The 23,460-nt window shown below is 41.9% G+C and overlaps 1 protein-coding gene across 1 annotated transcript in view; it reads right to left on the reverse strand.

Annotated features, from left to right (window-relative positions):
* The window catches only part of LOC118557067 (pecanex-like protein 2), a 109,840-nt gene that overhangs the window by 81,143 nt on the left and 5,237 nt on the right, over nucleotides 1–23,460 (reverse strand). Inside the window, exons 5-24 of the mRNA XM_036126064.1 lie at nucleotides 19,188–19,669; nucleotides 18,867–19,082; nucleotides 15,858–16,358; nucleotides 15,592–15,769; nucleotides 15,235–15,388; nucleotides 15,014–15,156; nucleotides 14,645–14,723; nucleotides 12,381–12,516; nucleotides 10,528–10,670; nucleotides 10,163–10,316; nucleotides 7,669–7,701; nucleotides 7,198–7,369; nucleotides 6,924–7,034; nucleotides 4,893–4,984; nucleotides 4,527–4,636; nucleotides 3,365–3,485; nucleotides 2,811–2,903; nucleotides 2,577–2,727; nucleotides 964–1,105; nucleotides 685–862 (exon numbers count right to left, since the gene is read on the reverse strand). Of these exons, the coding sequence (XP_035981957.1) occupies nucleotides 685–862; nucleotides 964–1,105; nucleotides 2,577–2,727; nucleotides 2,811–2,903; nucleotides 3,365–3,485; nucleotides 4,527–4,636; nucleotides 4,893–4,984; nucleotides 6,924–7,034; nucleotides 7,198–7,369; nucleotides 7,669–7,701; nucleotides 10,163–10,316; nucleotides 10,528–10,670; nucleotides 12,381–12,516; nucleotides 14,645–14,723; nucleotides 15,014–15,156; nucleotides 15,235–15,388; nucleotides 15,592–15,769; nucleotides 15,858–16,358; nucleotides 18,867–19,082; nucleotides 19,188–19,669 (3,389 nt within the window). The remainder of the gene's footprint in view (nucleotides 1–684; nucleotides 863–963; nucleotides 1,106–2,576; nucleotides 2,728–2,810; nucleotides 2,904–3,364; nucleotides 3,486–4,526; nucleotides 4,637–4,892; nucleotides 4,985–6,923; nucleotides 7,035–7,197; nucleotides 7,370–7,668; nucleotides 7,702–10,162; nucleotides 10,317–10,527; nucleotides 10,671–12,380; nucleotides 12,517–14,644; nucleotides 14,724–15,013; nucleotides 15,157–15,234; nucleotides 15,389–15,591; nucleotides 15,770–15,857; nucleotides 16,359–18,866; nucleotides 19,083–19,187; nucleotides 19,670–23,460) is intronic.

Consider the following 23,460-nt stretch of genomic DNA (forward strand, 5'->3'; position numbering starts at 1 on the left):
GGTAACTCCCCAAATGTATGGAGGAAGGTGTTCTGGTCAGATGAGACTAAAACTGAAGTTTTCACCCACCATGGAAATCGCTACGTCTGGTACTAATCTAACAAATCCCATTACACTAAGAGCACCATCCCTACTGTGAAACATGGTGGTGGCAGCATCATGCTGTGGGGATGTGTCTCAGCAGCAGGGACACTGGTCAGAGTGGAGGGAAAGATGGATGGTGTTAAAGACAGGGAGGTTCTTGAGCAGAACCTGTCAAAGTGGTAGGCACGTTCTGTACGTGAAATAGTGCAAACTTTCTAACAATCCATTTTAATTATTGAATGTGAGGCAGCATGACATGAAAAATGCCAAACGGGGTTGACTGAATCAATGTGAATATTTCTTACTTAAGAACTGAATATTTAATGGGGTGCCGTATTTTTCTCACATGACTGTACGTTGGTACGCCGTACTTTGGCTCTAAAATCCTTAAAAGGTTCAAGTTTAAGCGTTGCGTGAAATGCCAGGAAACTGCCCGTCATTTTATGCATCCACACCGGAATGCCCAAGAATCTAAAGCCGGGTAAATGCATTGAGAACTGAAGGTCAAATCCACGGAAACCTCTGGTCTAAATTGTTATACTCGCTAAAATTCGGGATAATTCTGGAATATTATAAGAAATATGGCTGATCGTGCCTTACCTTGTGGAAGACAATCGACATGATGAAGAAGTCCAGCAGGAAGCTCTCAGAGGCGTGCGGACAGTCAAAGTGGAAAAAAATGAGGGTGAAAAGAAGCGTGAGGAACTGGAAGCTGGGATTGCAGAAGGACGAACGCAGGAGTTTCAGTCCGGCGACTGTTGTCAGGAGAACGTCGCAGCTGCAAGCAGCACAAACAAGAGGTCAGACAGCAGCTTGAGACGGCTCTTTCAGCCCATTTTAAGAGTCGGTGTGTTTTTCTGCCGCCACTACTCCACTCACTGGATTCCCAGCTTCTTGCGGTGACTGAGGGCAAAGCCATCATTAGTGAGGGCGCTCAGCACGATGGCAGGGTAGACCAGGTACTTCTCAAAGCACAGGAGTCCCACGTATAGACGCTCAAACCACATGAGCACAGCATCCTCTGAAACAGGAGCAGCGAGGAAGTGTCTCAGGTTTGTATAACCTCTGGTGATGATAAATATTAGCAGTAAACATGCAAAAAGACTTATTTTTGTCTTGACTTATGACCCAGCCACATTCTGTGTTCGGTTCCTCTGAGGTGTTTCTATGCAGTCAACACAGCCATGAATGCGACACTGATTTTTGTTGGTAATTATTTGAACGGTTCTGTTTTCAGGTGGAATGATGACACAATGAGCAACTTCAGTGATTTTTAAAAGCAAATATTGGGTGCACATGTTTCAAATTAATGTGAATTTTTGTCAGATTCCCACAAAGCTTAAATTATGCATATAATGACCCTATTGTGTAAATAAGACCCACCTAATATCTGCATAAATGCCTCTTAGCAGGTTAGCATCCCAGCCGCGTGCTTTTTAAACCATCAGAAACCTTCTAGCATTACTCTGGTTTCCAGATACAGAGCCGGCATTTCACCACAGTTCACACATTTTCTGGATAGTTGAGGGTGTGGCCATCCCAGGGGCAATGTTTTAGCTTGATTTTTTAACTCCAGAACCACTTTTAATGCGGTTTGGGATCACTTTCCTGTTGGAACACCCACTGGTGTTCAAGTTTGAACCATCAGACCCAAACTGTCACCCCTAGATGAAAGATAAATATTTAGGATGTTCAGTGAAAGCCCCAAAACCACCAGGGCTAAAGCCTACGATGAAATGGAAACTCAGGGAAACGGGAAACGACTGTCACTGCTTGCAAAAACAAGAAAGAAGCCCCTGCACTGAAATCACCTCCTTTTAAACTAGACAGGAATCAAGCCTAAACGCCTGAAGTGCACCAAAGGCTAAACTAGTTGGTCTCCATTACAGGAAGTAGTTTGTAAAAAGTTAAGGTAAGCCTTCCAATCAAAGGACACATTTAAGCACAGCGATGGAGGTATCATGCTGTGGGTCTATTTCCATAGGAATGGTGGGTGGAACAATAAAAATGGAGGACTGTCTCCAAACTATTAAACTTTACCCCAAATCAAAAGCTAGGTGGTGGAAACAGCGGGACGACAATCCCGGAAAGGAAAACATTGAGCTCTGAAATGTCCTCGGCGTCTCCTAAAAATGAATGAAGTGTACGAAACCTGCCGTTTTAATGAACTCTACCAAATTCTGCCAGGACAAGAGGCCAAAAGTCCTTAAAGACTTAAAGCTGTACAAGGTCAGAAAAGCATTGGGTCAATCCGCAACTTGCTATGAGACTTTAAATCAAACATGGTGGATGTAAAAGTAATGATTTTGACCATATGAGAAGAGGAAATCACACAGATTTTTTTAAACATTGAGTTTTTTTAAACATTGAAAAACATAAATCACCTTGGAAACGGAACAGTTTCAATAAGGTCATTTCAAAGCCCAAAAACCATTATGACATCCATGCTAAGGATGGGATTATCTCCATCTCAGACCATCATGGATGCAAACCTCTGGGCTCAAACTGGTAGTACTCCCTGGTCTTGAGAACCGGATGAGAGATCCACAACCAAGGGTGATGCTTCCTCAGCTGAGGGATCAGGTAGTGGGTCACGAACCCGACCGTCCCCGCCAGAGCGTACAGCACGATGGTTACAAAGGGCTGCGTGCGAGCCGGAGGAGAGAAAAGGTCAGGAGGAAGGGCCGTGATAACGCGTTGAAGCAGAAAACAAGAGAGAGGCTCACCTTCAGGGAGAGGAACACGGTGCTGGCTGTGATGGCGAAGGTTAGGATGTAGGCCACGGAGCAAACCACCAGATCCGATAAGAGAATCTCCTTCTGCGGATTTTGGAGAGAAAGCTCCAATTAGCCAGAATCGTCTTTCATATTTCAGGCTCATCTAGGGCGCATCATTTACGTCTATGTGTGAGTGGCTTTAGTTTCTTGGCGATCAGAGTACCATCAGCCAGTGAAAGGTGGAGAGGTTCCCAACCCTTTCTCTAATGCTCTAATTGGTCAAGAGAGGTGTGTGTTGCAGATTAGCCAGTAATCACAAGCTCTGATCAACAGCTGCTCTGTCTTACTCCCTGCGTTGACTTTACTCCAGCCTGCCCTGCTTTCACAGATGAATTCACAGCAGCCCTGTCATTATTCGTATTGATTGTCTGGCTGTAATTATTTTTGCGAGCCGGACTGTCCAGTTAGCGCCGGGAGTGTGTTGGTGCATTCAGTGGCTGCTAATAATCCAAACATCATCCTCAGCCGGCATCAAGCCGGCTCACACGATGCTCCACAGTTACCATGGAGCTCTGCAGCTTCTCAGGCAGCGGGTCTTTGATGTCGCCGTCTTCCTCCTTCTCCTCCTCCTCCTCCTCCTCGCTCTCCACAAGCGCGGGCATCAATTTTGACTTGATAAGAGATCTAAAAATAAAAACAGGGAGAAGATGTTCCATCAGATTTTTAAGCTGCCTCACAAAAGCGGCTCCCTGCCTTAGAAGTTGATCACATCCTTGTCGCCTCACAGCCACAGACGTCTGCGTATTTAAAAAGTAGTGCGCACTCATAAAGGCTATCTGAGCGAAGTTTCATCCCAGTATAACTCCCGCTGCTCTGTAAAGGCTTCAGAGCTTTGATGAAGAGGATTAGAGCACAAAAAAAAATCACCAGGAAGGCCATCGAACAGAGGAGGTCAGAGACAAAAGCAGAGTTTGGGTTCATAAACCCAAGCTTTAGATATCTCACGGATCTCTGTTCATCCCTCACCTGACCTTGGAAAAACGACGTCACGACCATAATCTACAGAAACATGTTTGTGCTCCAAAACTGGCACGCTGGGAAAGGCCAGCATTGATCAGAGACGCAGTTGTTTAAAATCCCAACGAAAAGCAACAAAGTTAGTTGCTGTAACAGGAAAAATGACGCTTTTGCAAGGCACTAATGTTACCAAACTTCTTAAAGATGACATCTAAATATCCACATTTCCATTATTTTATGCAGCAGACTGGATTTTTAAAAATGTCTTAAATCCCTACACATCAAAGTGTAAAACTCGAACTTTTGTTGCCTGTCGTAAAAAAGGTATTTTAAAAATAGAATAGCAAAATATTAAATCTAGCATATGATTTAACACATAAGTATTCACATTACTAAATTTTAAAAAGCGAAAAAGGGGCCAATATAAGCATTAGAAATATCTCCTGATAGCAATCTGCTCACATCTCATCAGGAACACACACACACACACACACACACACACACACACACACACACAAATCCTTGTATGAAATACAAAGTGAGGACTGTGCCTTGACTTTCAATGTCTTCCATTTGTTTTCAGGCCTTTCTAAGGTCTAACCCTGATACTAAACCCACCCTAACCTTATATACTGTATATAGCTCACCCAAACCCCACCCTAAACCTGATTGGCTCAGCTGCAAGTACAAGAACACACAGATACTCACAACAGCACGGAGGGGTCACTGCTCTGTCGACTGAGGTGATAGGAGAACACGACCAAAAGGCCACAGAAACCAGAGAACAGGGCGGGGGTGTGCTGTTCATCCCACGGCTCCTGTGGTCACAAATAAACACACACACCGCTCTTTAGTCCACATTTTTCCTCCACAACTAAGACTATTTTGCCTTCCAGCTGCAATTTGTGATTTCCAACATCACAAGTGGTGCTGTAAAGTGACTACATGGATGATATTTGCCCCGCAGCGCACTAGAAGCACCGATGAAAGCCTGAAACTCAGTTTAAGTTTAAAATTGAGGAAAACATACAAACTGAATTTGGTCCGAGCTCACGTTCAGTTTTAATTACGTACCTTGAGAGCTCCAAAACAGAAACCGTACAGCAAGGAGAGAGCGGCCAGACTGCGGAGGATGCTGTAGATCGCTGAGATGAGACTCGTGGCAGCTAGGACACACAAACGAATTTCAAAATGAAAAAGGCATCGCAGCTGTTACCTACAATGACCCAGAAAATAAGGAGATTAGCATTTCTTAGCATATTTTTGCATATTTATTCAATCGGGGAGTAACATGTCTCTGAACATACAGGACTTTTCATTTGTCATTTAGCTACAAAGCACTGTACAAAGCACTGCTCTGGGTTATAAGTACCTCATAGTACCCATTTACTTGTCTGACCCACATAGTCTTTGTCTCTGACCTATTTCAAACTCATTCACCGTACATTTTTTTCCAGCGATGGCCCATTTTAAACCCAGATTTCATGTTACTCTCCATCGCTACACACACGTACAATGTACATGTTATCAGTACATATAACAAACTGCAACTGGCATGAGCAACTTTTACATCCCAACAGGCAAAATTAACACTTGGGTTCAGGGCAAATATTCAGATAACCCTCTTTTTAAAGGAATCTTTATAGTTTCTTGTTGCTTCTTTTTGTTGTTGAGTATTTTTAATAGCGTTTTTATACACAGGTACAGCACATTGAGTAGCGATGACTGTATGTACAATGGCTCTATAAAGAACATTTATTTATGCAGCATTCTCCATTAATATCAGCATCATTGGACAATGTGTCAAAAGCCTTTGCATGAATTTCATCTTTTGTTGCAGCAGCAGAATCTTACACAAAAAACATCCCAGATCCATTACCATAGGTACCAGTGGGCCGTATTATCTTTTCCCTTTGTTTATCCTTTGCTGTACATCAGACCACCAGCCGGCATGTTTGTCTCATCTGCCCAAAGAACAAGGCTGGAGGAAAAGCTGCAGCAGAGCTTAGCAAACTCCAAACATTTAAATTTGTGATGGGCAGAGAAAGGCTTGTTTCGTCCATCACTTATCCAGTCAGCATGTGGCTAACATTTAACGTTTCTTGTTGAGACTTGACTTGGCATCATGGCGCTCTTTGCTGCTATATATATATATATATATATATATATATATATATATATATATATATATATATATATATATATATATATATATATATATATATATATATATATATATATATATATATATATACATACACTCACATGTCAAAAAGGGTATGTGTGTATTTATATACATAAAACATTGTTTAATGTCCATTCCTGGTAATAGTGTTGTTAAGAGAGATGACATCAAAGTAAGAAAAAAACAACAGGAAAATCAAAAATAGCCAAGTTTGCAGCTTTTATACTTCATCCACTTTCCTTAACCTCTTTTTTATATAAACATGTAAAAAAAAAATATATATATATATATGTATGTTATTTTCAATCCAGACAATAATCTTTCCTTGGATACATTTACATCAGTGTATTTTATTGCTGCGCGCCATTAAAGCGAACTGTTTCGCCCCAAATAGAGCAAAAACAGTGATTGGAAAAGTTGCTGTTGGCTTATCTGAATAAAATGTACAAAAACTCAACGTTAGGTTCCAGATGCCCAAAAGGCTTTAGAGCCCACAGAGGATGTTTTTGTTGGCCTACCTCCACAACAAAGGCTTCCATAAGGTGCAGCGTGGAATCATCAAAGGTTCTTCAGGGGGTGCTATTGTTTCATATATTGTTATATAAAGAGGATTTAGCCCGGGATATTTTCTGCATAAATCTGGGATTATTGACATGAGAATTATAATCTGATGATGATACCAGGTCACTGTCGGGCTAAATCTGACCGACCCACGCTCTCATAATGTTGTTGAAGTTGATGCAGCAGGGCTTTTGATTGTTTTATCGTCAACATACAGAATGTGACTAGATATGAGATATGCAGGGAAAACGATGAGATAAATATTTTACAACAAAGTCCGCTTCTTTATCCATCTGAAAAGTTCCCACGACTCAGGGTAATCAAGCAGACGTTCATATTTATCCATCACCATTACTGACCTGTTCCACCAAAGAAGTGCATGTCAATCTGCTCCAGCAGGTAAATGGTGAATGTGTTGATCTGAGGGAAAAGGCCCACCAGGAAGGCGAATGGGAAGCAGTAGGTAAAACCTGATTCACACACAAAACAAACAACCTTTCTCAGCACTTTCCAGAAATAATACATTTTAATAAACAGCACAGGCGTTTGAAAACCTTGGAAATGATGGAGAACAGGAGAACAGTCTGAAGCCAATGTGTTGCAATGACCGAATACGCGTGCGCTCCTTCTTACCGACGAGGACGTCCCGGACAAAGCTCAGAACGTCGTAGCAGATGATGGTGACCCCGTACAGGGTGGAGACGGGCAGGTCCTTCCTCCTCAGCAGCTGCTCCAGCAGCCAAATCAGAGCACAGAAAACACAGAAGTAGGCCGCTCGGCTGTAGGCCACCAGCTGGTTGTGACCCTGAGGACGCGCACACAGGATCAGAGGTCAGGATGTGAAACAGGAAGGATGGGTGCTCATTATCAAGACATTGTTTTTGCATTTCTTTTGACATAAACCTGATGTCAGAAATAGGTGATCCTTACAGTAGTAAGCAATATTTCCTTACCTTAAAATTTAGTAAAAATGTTTTTTAATTGTGTCTCAAAAGGTCTAAGACAGACATAATAAAAAAAGTAGAGAGATGAAAATGTTTGTCTGCTTTTATCTTATAATCTTTGTTTCTCTTTTGTAACATTTAAGAAAAACGAGAGACTCACGTGTGTTGGTGACGCAGCATCTGGCTGAACACTCTGGAAAAACAAACCCACACAAACTGGACTTCAGCTCTGACAGAATGCCTTCTATTACACAGCGTCTAGGATCAGCTTTGTTTTTACACTGCATTAGATCCCAGATGAGCTTAGAGCCTATTGTTCAAACATAATTCAGGATAGTTTGATTAAACGGCTCAACAGTGAAATGTTTACCTGCCCTCACAATGGGCCATAATAATTAAAGGCCTTTAAAGGAGCAGTGAATAATGCTGACACATAGTGTTGCACATCAGCACAACACATAAAAAAAACGCCTTCACGGAGAACGGTCCGTTCTCAACGGTCCGTTGCTGCTGTGAAACTCCACTGAGTTTTTCCATCCACAGGACAGGTCTATGATGTTGTATTCTCTTCTATTTCTGGTCCGCTTCTCTTACTGGCTTCCATGTTTGCAGGCTGCTGCTCTTTTGCCAAGATATAATACCAAATGCTGCTGCTCTGTTCAAGGAACCCTGGGAACATATGATTGGCTCAGGTACCAGGAAGTAAACACGGGCTACACACTGCACCAAAGTAGTTTTGGTCCTTAACTCTAGGTTTGAAAGGAGAAAGACGTGCCTAAGACATTTTTGATGGAGAGGACAGAGACTTTATAGGAAATGTTGCTTACATCCCAGGTGACAAATGAAAATGTTTTTGACTTCCTTTAAAGAAGCATTTCAACTGTGGGAAAACTTGACCACTTTTTTCAATGCATTTCGAACATGATTACTAAAGAAACAAACCCATACAAAACAAAAAGATGAATGTCATTCAAAGGACATGAAATACACACATGATCTGTTTAAAAAAATAATTAGATGAAGCAGAGTTTGTTTATCGTTCCGTCCATTACCCAATGAATAACTTAGAAATACAAATACAGCAAAGGACCTTTCTCATTTCATTCTTGTAAGTCTCTGAGATGAAATCAATCCTTTGTATAAGTTTTCAAGATGCAGCACACAGTGCCCTGGCAAAAGTATTCATCCCACTTGGCTTTTTACCTACTGTGTTACATTCAAACCTGTAATTCAAATATTTCCCAAGGATTTGCATAAAGTTGGTGAAGTGAACTGAGAAAAATATACATGTAAAGAGTTTTGGTTATTTTGTCCGATTCGTTGTTTGCTTCACAATTGTAGACATGTTCTGTAAATGAAATGGTGGAAACATGATTAGTGCATTCCTACATTAAACTGAATCTTTAGACTTTAATTTCTTATTTTAAGAGCAGACTATTGTTATGCCAATAGCAATATGTATTAGCCTTATGCTTTGGTTTGCAGTGACTATTATAAAAATATAGTGGCTTTATAGGTCTTATCCACAGCTACACACAGTGAAAGAAAACCAATACCACAAGTGAACAATATATATGCAAAGTTTATGACATCCCGAGTCATAAATGGTTTTGCTACCCTTTGCTCTAATGTACTTTATGTCGGGTTCCTGCCAGGTTTATGAAGGAGAAAGTACACCCAATAATTTGCTTTTAAATGTTGTTTATTGTTGTCTTCACTTGTATGTTTATATTTACTATTTTCAAGGAACATGACCAGGCTCATTTAAATCCACATATATTTTAAAAAGATGTATTTACATCATAACATTATCTAGATTTACCCAGTCTGTTCTAATCAACAAGGATAATTGTGGCAAATACTCCCCAGAAGAAAAAATATTTGTATCAGCTTCAAATTGCATATTTTAATATAGCTATCAAGGTACACATTGAGTAGCTTGGTGCCCATAAATGACCCCTGCGGTACCCCCATCAAGTAATGTTAACTTGTAGTAGTCTATCAGCTAAAATTTTGATCCGGTTAAGGACAAACCCCCTGATACCAGGTCTGTGAGGTTTTCTGAACAATATGTCTTGGTCTATTGTATCAATTTAAATGAATATAAGAAGGAAAAATTGGATGTACAAGTCTGACTTTATTGTGGATTTTCTCTGGTTCACACAGGCTAAACTTTACAAACAGAGAATCGAACATATCTTCACCAACATTTGATCAGATTTTCCTATGCAACCCACACCTTTGCTGCAACCTTTTTGCAGCCACCAACAAGTATATGTATAAGTATATCATTATTTCATCTCTTGGGTTTCTAGCCCATTTCTGACAAGAGAAGCCGTCAAATATCCAACCCGAATTATACCAGAGACTTTGTGAATGCTGCATTTGGTAGCATATTGTTTCTCTGCAACTCACTAAGGAAAAACAATTCCTGACTCTGTGTGGATTAGCAAAAATCAACAATGAATTTAAAGTTTTGCAGTAAATCCTTATTTTTGAAATTCCCTCAATTTGTTTGTTCCGTAAGCATTCGACCCTGAAAAAGATCAGTTCAAATGAACCATTGAACCCTCGATATGGCATTGCACATATGCTTGAAATGCCTCTCTTGACTGAGGAAACCGATCAGAATTACAGCAGATAGCATTGTTTACCTTCAGCAGAGAATACTGGCAGCTGGCGATGACCAGGCAGAACTGGAAGACCCAGAAATCTTTGAAACATCCATGGTTGAGAAGCACAAACCCCAGAAAGGAAACCAGGAAGGCCATGAAGACTGCTGCGAGATTCTCCAGGAAATCCTGGTTTCTTTCAGAAAACAGCACATGAAAAGGAAGAAGAATGGGTCACAGCAGTGGTGCTGGTGGTTACGATTGACCAAACAGGTTAAACCAGAAAGAATATTTCCTGCAGAAATTGCAAATTGAAACAGGAATGTGTTATGTTTAAAGCAGATTTTCATATTGAGAATAACAGTATAAAATATTTAATGCATAATCAGGCAGGTTTTGGGAGTTACCTGTCCAAAAGTGCAAGCAGGGTCAGGCGATCGTACAAAACGCTGACCCACTTCCCTGGAAACAGCTGGAGTTTATAATAAACCTTCCTGGTTGGCTTCTCCTGCGTGGACGTCTCTGAAGACTCGTCCAAGGAGTCCTCTTCCTGCAACACAAACAGAGACCATTTCTTCTAGCAACCCGTCTCCTTGTATTAATGTGAAAAACAAACGAATAAACATTTATTATTCAGATCCTGATTTCCTTTTTATGAGTAACAATACGGAAAGTGATGACGTGTTTGTTTAGTGGAGAGTCTATGTTTCTGAAATGGTCCAAGCAGCTTGTTTCTCTCCTGATGATAGAAGTAATAATGTGTAGCACTCTCCGTTCTGCACATTATCAATCTGGGATTTCTCCCAATAAATGAATTTGGGGAATGGAGGGACATTCAGCAGAACTCTGTGAGCTGATTGGACAAAGCGACACCTAGTGCCCGCCTACCAAAGGTTGGTCATAGCCAATCACGGTGTCAAGTTCGGACACAAAGATAGATTCACTATCTTGTCAAAAGTATTCCCTCGCTGAACTGAAACGGCGTCCCATTATTGATCCATAAGGTTCAACATGACCTTGGTGAACCTTCTGCAGCTATAACAGCTTCAACTCTTCTAGGAAGGCTGTCCACATGGTTCTCATGTGTTTCTGGATATTTCTGACCAATCTTCCAGAAGCACAACAGTGAGGTCAGACACTGATGTTGGATAGGAAGGCCTGACTCTCAGTCTCTGCGCTAATTCATCCCGAGGTGTTTTATGCAGACCAGTCAAGGGCATCAACACCAGACTCTCATCAATGTCATCATGGACCTTGCGTTGTGCACTGGTGTAGTCATGTTAGAAGAGCAAGGGGCATCTCCAAACGTTCCCCACAAAGTTTGGTCTGCTGAAGCATTCAGAGTTCCTTTCACTGGATCCATGCCCCTGAGAAACAACCCCACACCAGGTGGACGCCAGCCACAGCTGTTACCCATCAACGCCCATCAAGAGGAGCGATAAGGAGGCACAGTCAGAGCATCAGCTCACCCAGAGCGGTAACCTGGCTGTACATTGTTCCTGTTTCTTCCTGATCTCTTGTTCTGTAGCTGATCCATGTCTGGTTGCCTCTTGAAGGTGTTTACCCGCATCTGGATTCTGACCTGGTTCCAGTCCGACTTTGACTGCCTTGGGAGAACCCACGCTTTAGTTTCTAGCCTTGGTCCCAAGAGCTTTCCTGGAACTCCTTTCTTCACCAGCTCCTAAAACATCAAAGAGGCTCTCTCCACTCTGCCGAGCGACAGTCTGCCTCCCTGCCCTTCGACGTCTTCCTCCACCTAACGTCAACCACAAATCAGCATTCACTCTGGCAGCCGCAGCTCTCTGTGCGCCGCCTCGCCACTCCCCTGGACTTCCCAATCCCGTCAGCCCATAAGTCAGCCTCTGTCACTAGTCTACCTTCCTACGTCTTGTCGGTGCCAAACCGTGTCTATTCCCTTCCTCACAGTCTGCAACCAGAGCCCTCCCCTGCCATCACACCCCACACCACAGACAGACAGACAGACAGACAGACAGACAGACAGACAGACAGACAGACAGACAGACAGACAGACAGACAGACAGACAGACAGACAGACAGACAGACAGATAGACAGATAGACAGACAGACAGATAGATAGATAGATAGATAGATAGATAGATAGATAGATAGATAGATAGATAGATAGATAGATAGATAGATAGATAGATAGATAGATAGATAGATAGATAGATAGATAGATAGATAGATAGATAGATAGATAGATAGATAGATAGATAATAGAATAAATGTTATTCTAAACCGGAAAGATCTCTGGGTGCGTCCTCCGTGGCCTCAGTCGGTGAGCGGGAATGATGCGTCGCTGGAAAGGGCAGTCTGCGTGACCGCCCGCCGCACCGTCCTGACACTCTGAGTTGGAGGAAGTCGATAGCAGGTCACTGAAGATGCACACAAAGAAATCAGCGTGTAAGCCTGCTGGCATTAACGTGTAAGGAGACACAACACACTGCTTCAACCTTTAAACATTCGGTCACAGTATATCTTATGTTGAAGAATCTGTTGATAGGACAACTACTGATCACGCATCAAATCTGGTCTTTTTTTGAAGCATGCCAGGAGGATGGTCAATGTAAACTCACAAATAAAACAAAGAAATAGCTGTGAGAAATGCTGTTTAAAGGTATTCACAAACCATGTAGGAGAGACGGCTCACATGTGGAGGAGCGTTCTCTGTTTTAGCCCTACGTACAAAACACTACGGGCCTGATCTTCAAAGCTTCCATAAAAATGACCGCTAAATTGCATCGACAGAAAACTGTGAGAGCAAAAGGTGGGCGTGTTGCACCTGCTCATCAAAGATTGCATCCCCAGTGGCTAAGAAGTACAAAACAGATTTAGTCCGCCCCATTTAAATGAGTGAATTGAGTCTACTGCTGGCAGTTTGGGAGCGATGTCAAAGAAAGGAAGATCAAATCCTTTACATAATCTCTCCAGACAGCCAGGACGCACAAAACTATTTTTGAACCTCTGCTTAGCTCTCCTTAGCTTCTGAACTTCTCTTAGAGACAAATATAAATGAGGCTATTAATTAAAAAAAATGTATTGTCAGCAGAAGTTCTGCAAGTCTTATTTCTGAGTTTAATAAGAAAATATTACAGCTGACTAATCAATTATATCCCTGTTTATCATTATTCTACCGGTTTGTGTATGAGCGATGGTGGTCATGTGAGAGTGAATCCTCCCTCCAGTCGTTGGAGGGAGGATAAATGCGTGGTGCCCGGGCCATTTGGAGCCCTCAGAATAGTTTTCTGTGGTCTGTGGCTGAAATTCCTCAGGTCTTTTTTTTTTATCTCTTTTTATATTTTGGATCTGTTTCAGATATTAACAATATTGTGAAATTGTTTTTTATTATGAGCAATGTAAACAACACATTTACGCTTTTTTTTCCTGGCCTGCGAGTACTCTCAACTTGGCTATTTTAGCCCGTGTGGCAAAAAGTTTACATACCACAGAAAGAGATTGTAGGAGCTATTTCTCTATTTTTGTTTTAGATTATTTAGTTCATTTTTATTTATTTGGTTATTTGTTGCATTTTTGTTTGAAAGTAGTTGTTTAGAATACAAATATTTCTTAGTAATTTGTTTAATTAGTTAATTGGTTTTGTTTGGGTTTTGGGTGTGTCATATATATATAAATACATGGACTCTAGGTAGCTCAGGATGGAAGTGGGTGGGCTTATGGTTTTTTACCAGTCCTCCAGTGCTGCAGTCTGTCTGTCTACCAGTCCTTTCAGGAAGCAAGTCACTCAGCCTGGTTAATCAGTGAGTAGCAGGTGAAGCGAGCACAAAGGCTGAAACCAGGGCAGGAGAGGCGGCACGTAGTTTTTTCAGTTTGTACCATGTTTATTTTTTCCTGAAGAAACCTGGAATAAACTTACGGGAACTGCATTTTTGACGTATTTTGAGAATTTTTTTGTACTGCGTAAAACCGGAAACCCATTATTCATCAAGTGACTATTTGATTAAGATTTATTTTTTGTTTGTTTACTTTTAAGTTGTTTCATAGACAAGTAGTCACTACAGAGATCAAAGTCCAGACCTATATTCAATTGTTATTCTGTAGCAAAACATTTTAAAATTGATGACCACAGATGCTCTCCACCTCATCAGCCGGAGCTCTGAGGGTTTTGCAAAGAACGGGAAAATTTCAGACTCTAGATGTGGAAATTCTTTTGTAAGAAATTCTTAAAACCGTTTTTTTTCCCCCTTCTGCTTTATTTTTTATGAATTATGCTGGTCTGTTTTGTAAAATCCCAACTGAATGCTCTGAAATTTGTGGCAGTACACACAACACAGTTTGAAGAGTATGAGTACCAGTGCAAGGCACTTTAGAAGATGGGAATAAAAAAAATTAGGGGAAAAAAATCAAGGGGGAGGTAAAAGTCTCGAGATGACTTCAGGAGACACAGATGAAAACAGTTGGGAATGTAAGAACATGCAGGAAGAAATATTTCAATAAAAATAATGCTAGAAAAGGAAAGAATAAGGAAATCGGTTGTCTGCATACCACATGTTGCCTGTAATGAGCTCGGCTCCCAGCGGCAGGTTGAGGGCCCTCTCTGCATACAGCTTCCTGGGTCTGTCTCCTGATCAACACAGACACAGGCTCAGCTCGTCAGGCATTTTCTATCTGGATGACTGATGAGCAATAACTGATATGCGGGGATTCATTTAGCTCCGCAGATGAAAATCAAAGGCCGAACAGCAGAACTCGCTCGAGCCATTCCAGTAAAATGCCATTTAATCGGTCCTGCTTTCTGAGCTGCTATCTCCCAGCCGAAGCCAGCGGTGGAACGTAAGGCACGCTGAATACATGGATGTCAGTCTGTCTCCAGCACAAAAACCATCGGCAAGATGCAAACCGCACGGTTCTTACTGTGCACAGTGTGGAAGGTGTAGGCCTCCTCTTTATTGGTAGCCTCAGGCCTGCAGATGACCTGCAGCATGGAGCTCTCCGACTGAGAGGTCTGAGATGGGAGGGAGTCGTAGTCCGGGTCCTTCTCCCTGTCCGTCTGCGGGCTGCAAAAAGGGGAGCTTCTCACGTGAGTGCGAATGCTATTTTTACACTCCAAAGAATATCTTCATGGGCGAGCTTACCTGTCAGGAGAGACTATCGGGATGTGCGTGGGTTTTACAGCTTGTGGTGGGTTCGTTGGGAGACTGGTGGGTGGGTCGGGCCGCTCTGATTTGTTCTCCGTGCTGGTATCCGTTGTTGTTGCTGGATCTTGCTTGGGAGTTGCACTCTGATTTTCTGAAAACAGAAGGAAAGGAGAAACTTGCTTTTATTATTTGCTTTTCTTTCCACACCTAAATGTAAAGAATCCTCGCCCAGGCAGCACAAACTAATGCCTTTTCTGGGCCTTTCCAACGCAGGCAGTAAAAGGTAAAACCCAAGCAGGCAGTATGTGCATTTGCATGCATTATGTGTTGTTTGCATAAAAGAGGGGATTTAACCTTCTTCGTCAGGGTCCGCTTTCTGTGTGCTCTCCTTGTCCTCCTCTTCCTGGGTGCTCCCCCCTCCCCCTTTCATACTGAGGGAACCTAACAAGGAAACAAACTCCAAGAAGTTGGACTCATTGGGCATCTGGCCTTCCTTTGCCTCCAGGTCGGACTTGGAGCTGGTCATTGTGGTCTGGTGAAAGGTAAGACAGGTTGGGTGGCGTTTTACAGATGGATTGCGCCAATAAGAACTAAAGAGGAAGATCAGATGTTGGACGTACTGTGTTGTGAGAGCGGTCTGAAAGGAGGACGGCGTCCTTCCCGCTGTCCATGCTCAGACCTCGGATGTGGGTCCTCCCGCCGGGCCCGTAACGGCGGACCATGGGAGGCAGACGCAGGAACCCCTGTGAGTCCACAATGGGCTCCAGAGGGTCTGTGTCATCAGGGTGGGAGTGGATGTCAATGCCCGACGAGCTGTTGTCGTTTGTCAGCTGTGGGCTCGGCGAGCTGTCCTCGTTCATCCGCTGCCCACGCTGCTCCCGCTCCAGATCCGGACCCTCCAGCGTGTTGGACTCAGAACTGATCGTTTCTCTACATAAGTGAAACTCTTCGCTTTGGCTCCTGATCTGCTGCTGCTGCTGCTGCTGCTGTCTGGGTGCGGGGTCATCCTCCGAGCCAGTCCCCTCCTCTCCCTCCATCTGCTCCTGCTGCCACTCCTCGTCTGGGGAATCGAAGGTGATGACAGGGATCTTGATGCGACACTCTCCAGCATCCTTCTGAGCCTTGCAGGACACAAACAGGGACATGTCACACGCAAGAAGCCCTTAAACGTAACAAAGCCCTGGATGTAAATCTGTGCATTATTTAAGAACAGCTCATAAACTCATGTCGGACTCACACAAAACCGTGATTTTTCTCACACAGTCACATCTGCGAAGTGCATTAAAAACTCCCAATGCTCTGATTTGCGTCATACTATTCAAGGCAGGCGTCTTCAAACACGGTGTCATGGCTCAGTCTTCAAAGGATCCATTGATCTATTCATTTGTTTCACTCACATATTTTATTAAATCTGTAATATCGAGATTCAATTGCTACACTTAACTCTGTGACCATCCAGCTCGACGAAAAGTGACTTTTGAAGTTTAATAATTGAATAATTATTCTTATCTTTAATAATTATCCTGTAGCTTTCTCCCTATTCTATTATTCTGGCACCAGCTAAAAGAAGAGTTTGAACCTTTAAGTGTAAATGTGACTTAATTAAGTATTAAGTATTAAGTAATAGAATATATACATTATGTATACAGAAGCTTGCAAAGACATTCTTATATGTTTTATATATATATATATATATATATATATATATATATATATATATATATATATATATATATATATATATATATATATATATATATATATATATATATATATATATATATATTTATTTATTTATTTATTTATTTATTTATTTATCTGGTCATAATAAAACCAGCCCTGCGACAGACTGGCGACCTGTCCAGGGTGTATCCCGCCTCTCATCTATTGAACATTGGAGATAGGCACCAGCACCCGTCACGACCCCATGAGGGATAAGCGAGTCAGAAAATGGATGGATGAATGGATGGATGGATGGATGGATGGATGATAAAACCATCCAATTTGTGAATTTTATAGAGCTCTTTTCCAAATGATCGACATCGTTCGTTGCATGACTGTGAAGTGGAAACGAAAGTGTATTCAGGCCCTTGAGGCAATACTTTCCAGAACCACTTTTTGGGTCACGTCCCATCAGCTTTGCACATCCTCAGTCAAAGTCCCGCAGCAAAACCGCTTGAGTATCTGTGGCTGAATACCAACATTGAAGTTCACAGCCACTCTCCACTCAATCTGCCAGAGGCTGAGCAATCTTTGGAAGACGAAGAGGCAGAAATGTCATAGCTACCGGTGTCCAGTCTTCTCTACGATAATACAGCTCCAGCTCTTTCCGATGACATCTAGTGTGTGTGTGTGTGTGTGAACGTTACAGATTCTCCTTTGCATTGTAGGTTTAGAGTTTGATCATTCATGAATCTACACCTACGCCATAGTAGCTCTGGCTTTACCTCACCGTCCTGCTGAAAGGTAAACCTCCGCCTCAGTCTGAAAGTCCCTCACAGCCTCTAACAGGTTTTCTTCCAGGATTAGCCTGTTTTCAGCTCAACTCTGACCACCTTTTCTATCCCTGTTAAGAAAAGATTTCCTCACAGAATAATGATCCAGCCACCAGGTTTTACTATGGGGTGATGTTTTTTTTCCTAATCTACAGTGTTAATTTTTCACAGTAAAAAGTGAATCTTCTGCATGTTTGCTTTGACCCCTTTGAGCTGTTTTTCTCTGACACTGCCGGAGTTGCAAAGTGCAAGTCCAATATTGGTCCTGTAAACAGATTCTCCCACCTGGGTTCCTCCGTCAGTCTCTTTGTTTGCGTCTCTAAATATTGCTCACCTTGCCCAGCCTGTCAGTCCAGGGAGCTGTTGTGGGACTGAGGTTGTGCCAGACTGTTTCTATTGTTGATTTATGGACAGATCATTGCTTGCGGAGTTGTTCAAACTTAGTTTTAGAACCTAGCCCTGCTTTAAAGTTCTCCTCGGCTTTCTTCCTGACCCATCTGCTGTGTTTGAGGGTCCTCATGATGCTGTTTGTTCACTAATGTTCAACAAACCTCTCAGACCTTCACAGAACAGCTGCTTTATACTGGGATTAAATGACACACGCTGATTTATTTTCTGAAGACGTGAAATCTGAAGACAATCTTTTACTTTAGAGATTTTAACACCATGTATCATTTTAATTGAGGTCACTGTTGTTTTTCAGGGGGGAATACTTGATTGGGGGGAAATGCGCTGAATTAGTATTAGTCAAGGAAGGACTTTTCTTTATTCTCCCTGTTTCTCTTTTAACAGATCCTTTCTCTGGGAAGGGTGAGGTGGGGGGCTTTGCTGTTCCATGTCATAATTTAAAATAAAAAAGAGCTCTTCCAGGCTCATGAGGCGGATGGTGCCTATCTCCGGCGGTAATTGAGTGAGAGGCCGGGTCCAACCTGGACGGGTCTCTAGTCCATCACAAGGCCAAACAGGACAAACAACCACGCACACTCACACCTAGGGGGGGATTTAGAATAACCAGCTAACCTGTGGTGTTTTCAGACTGTAGCAGAACTACGCTGAGAAAACCCACAGGGAGCACGTGCAAAAAAAAAAAAAAAAAAACCTTTGCAGAAGTCATGAACTGACTTTCTGTCTGACCTGTGCATTCTCCAGCAGGCTCTGCTTGACGCTCTCTTCCAACTGAGCGGCCGTCTGAGGGTCACAGCTCATGGTGATGATGATCTTCACCGTGTCGCTGTCGTCCAGATGGGCCGACCCTGGACCGGGGCTGGAGTTGTCAACCAGAACCACCTCGATCTCATCAGAGCAGTAAGCCTCCTCCTCCTCCTCCTCTTCCTCTTCTTCTAGCTCTGCCTGAATACAGTACAGGAGAGGAGGGGGAACCTCTGAGTGAATAACCACGGGCTGTTGTTGCCTTATATGACAACACGCTCCTCTCTCCTGTGCAGCACAGCCCACCTGTACAGGAGATTCTGGCATGTCTATGAACTCGTCCTGGTCATCCTTTGGAGTCTCCAGTGAGTTGTTGTTGGCGTCCGAGTTCTCTTTAAGGCCCTCGCTGCCCTCCTCGCTCTCATCCTCACTTCCCTTCGACGAAGGAAACCCCTCATCCAGCGCCTCCCTATCTGCTGCCTCTTTATCCTCACACTCCTCTTCCTCTCTTCTGTCCTGCTCTAAGGCTTTCTCCGGAGGACTCTCCTCCTCGGACCGATCTCCCCCTTTGGCCGTCAAAGCTTTCTGACCGTCGCCGCCTTCTTCTACTGCGGGTTCAGTCGCCTCCGCTTCTTCCCTGGCGGTTCGTGACGGGGACCTCTGCTGGGCCTGCAGCAGCGGGGCGTCCTGCTCCGCGTTGGGGCTGGAGAGGTCATCAGGGGAGAGCTCAGGGTGCGGCTGGAGGCCTCCCTCCACGGCGGGCTCCTCTGCAGCAGCCTCACCGTTACCTGAAGAGAAAGGAAAACACAGATGACGTGTTTAGCAACGCTCTTATCCTACAATTCCTTACATATTTCTTTATTAGAGGTTTGGCCAAATGCTGAGTTTAGCTGAATCTGACTTCTAATTAAGAGGAAAAAAACAACAAACAACTTATTTTTTGACTTTCTGGATTCATTGGAGAATAAACCGTCTCGGCAATGAAATCTTTGTAACAAATCATCTTGTTTTGCTGCAACCGACTCAAAGTTACAGATGTTTCTCTTTCTGCGTCACTGGAAATTAAAAACAAGCATGACAGCATCATTTGTCTTTTTCTTCGAAGCAAATTATAGCTCAGTAATTTTTTATTTTATTTGTAACCACTCCTTCCCTTTTTGTTTGGACGAAGACACAACATGTTCTTTTTTTCTATAAGGTTATTTCTAAAATTAAAAAAATTGTCACGTCCAACTTAATATTTAAAGGGGAAAACCCAACTGACGGTTACTCATTTATTTACTGATATAGCCGTAGGAAATCTTTCTGTGATGATCCGTCGTTATTTTTAATTTCACTAGAGGAAGCATCAATGTGTGAGAAAGAGAGCGCTTTAACAAGAGTTTACTAACATTTCCAAACGGTTAAAGAGTTCCTGAGGTGGGTATAATACATTTACTCAGTGATGTTTACTTGGGTAATGTTTTGAAGAAATTGCGTACCTCTAGGAGTTTTGCTGGCCCATACTTTTTATTTCTACTTGATAAATATTATTTTGAAGTAACAATACTTTTGATTGGGGTCAGCTACTGGCACCTCTACTCGACTCTAGTAACCTTAACGAATGACAAACAAACATTTTTCTAATGTTAGTTTCTATCTGCTGAGCCTGTTGAGAGATTTGGAGGTCAAGTGAACCTACAGTAAATAATAAATATCGCCACTGGAAGTATTTTGTACTTTTCTAACATGTATACAACACATTATCTACTATAACTGTTGGTTTCAAAAGTTTTATGTTGGGGAGGAAAAAAACTGAGATTTGGAAATATGTGTTTCTTCTGCCTGAATTGCTATTTTGTAATGGTGCGATTTGTTTTTACTTATGTTTAATTGTATTTTTCCAAGTACCAGAACTGCACATCATTTTCTGTTTTATCTGTATGATTACATCATTTTCACAAATTAAATCAGATTACACAGGACTAAGCCAAGTGCTCAGAACTGAAGGAGCATTTTTACTAAAGATTTTCTTATTCTTATTTGTATAACGTTTTAATGGATGACTTCTTTTTTTACATCTTCTTCAGTAAAAATACATTGAAGCAGGGCTACTCTTGAATACATTGTCTGGCTTCTTTACCCACCTCTAAAGAGTTCACATTTTAAACTGTTGCATTTTAATTCACATGATCAGCAATCATTATAAGCCTTATATGCCTTACTACCAGCAGTGTGTTGTTTTTCTCTGTACAGTAAGCAGAGTCTTATCTTAACTATGAGATTTCCAAATGACTGGTAACATTTCCTGTAGAACACTTTGTGAAAAAGTCTGATTTAAAAAATGTTTTGACTCTTTCAAACTTCCTCTCTGCCGTGTATCTACTGATATCTGACTCCCTTCTGTGGTAGTGGGAGTGAACGCTTAGTTTCCTTTCTAGGCATATTTTTTACGCCTTGTAGCCACAATAATGCAATAAGAACTGATCATTTAGGCCATTTTATACATAACTGGATGTATTGAGCCAACAATGTTATAACATTTTCCAAATAATGTAATAAGTTCCTATTTTATTGACATTGCATCGAAAACAAAAGAAAACCTTTGCAAATGTATTAACTGCAGCTAATAACTTGATAATACATAAACAGGACAGCATTTATGCAAAATTAAAGTTATTTTGCATAATTGTCCATCAGACTGGGTCATAGATGTCATACGGATTTACTCCAGCATAGATGATCAGCAGCTCTCTCTCATGAACTGTGGTTGTGTGAACCAGCTGAAGAACTATTTGTTGTACTAAACTTTAAGCATGATACCGTTCATTAGCTTAGATATTAAAATCATTCATTCCATGTATGGATAAATATTATTTTAGTCACTGATAATAACATCAGTGGAATGAGCAGTAATTGGAAAAATGTTGTTATAGGTGGCAAATTATATTGCTATTGGTTAAATTACACTAAAATAGCCAAACATTATCTCATCATTGGCCCATCAACATCCCATCACTGGAATATTATCAGTAAACCCTTAATACAGTACTTATTCAACAAAAGGCTTAATCCAGTGGATTTTTTTTCCCTCCTTTTCGCGCCCATGCATTGACATTTTCCTTTTATTCTGGTTTATATGAAGCATCTTTGGGTAAAGCAACATTTCCCAGGTAAATAAATCGTTCCAACTCCATCAGAGGTAGCTTTGGTTTCTTGATAAACGACACTGTTGTCAGAAACAAATGGATTTGTTTTCTACGAACATGCAGCCAACTGCTGGAGTGCGCCAGAGTGTTTATTTCCCTTTTTCTCAACCAGCTGACTGGGCTCTGTCTAATTGCCAGGGCATTAGGTCATACGCTTACTGGAAACAGTCATCTGGGCCTGAGAGCAGGCTAACAGGCTAGCTTTCTGTGTTTGTCTGAGGATCACTTACAACACTGATGTGTTTGCAGGACAGGAAGCTGTGAAGCTGCATTGTCTAAGGAGCCACCCGATGCATTAGGGAAGGGGAAGTTTGCTTTGAGCCTGGACCGGCTCTGAAAATACTCCCAGGTGGTGAAAGTGATGTAATCAAACTTCCAAGTAATTAACAAGTTTATGACATAATCAGACTTGTTAATGTAGCCACAATAAGGGATATTTGTGACATGCATGTGGCTGACTCAGTTTGTTTATGTTGATCAAAGTTAGATTGATTGATTTTTTTTTTTGTCAGAGATGACATGCGGCGACTTATATGATGAATACAGTGTGGAAAAACTACTTATAGCCACTCTTCAAAAGGGAAATTACAAGAAAACGTGTCATTCAAGTAAGGCTGATGTGTTGATCTGAAGTAGAAAGATGAAAAAAAGAGTTAAAAAAAACGCATGAAAAGTTTCAAACAACTAGTGGCATGCTCCGATGGCACAAGGGCTAGTGAGGATGACCCATGTACTGAGGCCTTAGTCCTTGACGCTGCTCATACGGGTTTGATTCCTGCCTGAAAAACTTTATCATTTCCATAAGGATTTACAACCAACCAGCACAGAAGAAAATGCTCAGAAACTACGGCTACAATGTATTTTAATCATCTATTTCAGAGGTCCTGCTGACATGGTTCTTTAGTGAAAGCAGCTAGGCTGAAACATCAGCAAGGTTACCAGGCTATATTGGGATTGGTCATGCATGTTCTAAGTTTGTGCACCTTAATTACTGAAATGTCATCACATTTGTAACTTTTTGGGACAGCAAACACATTGGAGCTGTAGTTTCAGGGTAAAACTAGCAAAAAATTAGCCTTACTGCTTTTGTTGCAGATGGTCTCTGAAATAATACTCTCCAAACCAAAAATCGTCTTCGTAAGCAGTCAACTCATTGGATATTTCATACATTCTAGCAACGGACTGTTCAACTGGTTATTGCAGTGCAGGCTACTTTATTTTTACACACTAGCCCAATGCAGGGGTGAAAGTTAGGCTCCAAACATCAGCTTGTGGTGCATACTGTAAGGCTCCACGTAAAAGTCGGCTGGATTTCTTGCTAAAGACAGTCATGATGCAGCAACATTTCCTCTCTGTGCAGCTGCAGACCAATTTATCTGCACCCAACTCTC

This window comes from Fundulus heteroclitus, chromosome 22, assembly GCF_011125445.2.
Source record: "Fundulus heteroclitus isolate FHET01 chromosome 22, MU-UCD_Fhet_4.1, whole genome shotgun sequence".
Lineage (NCBI taxonomy): Eukaryota > Metazoa > Chordata > Actinopteri > Cyprinodontiformes > Fundulidae > Fundulus > Fundulus heteroclitus.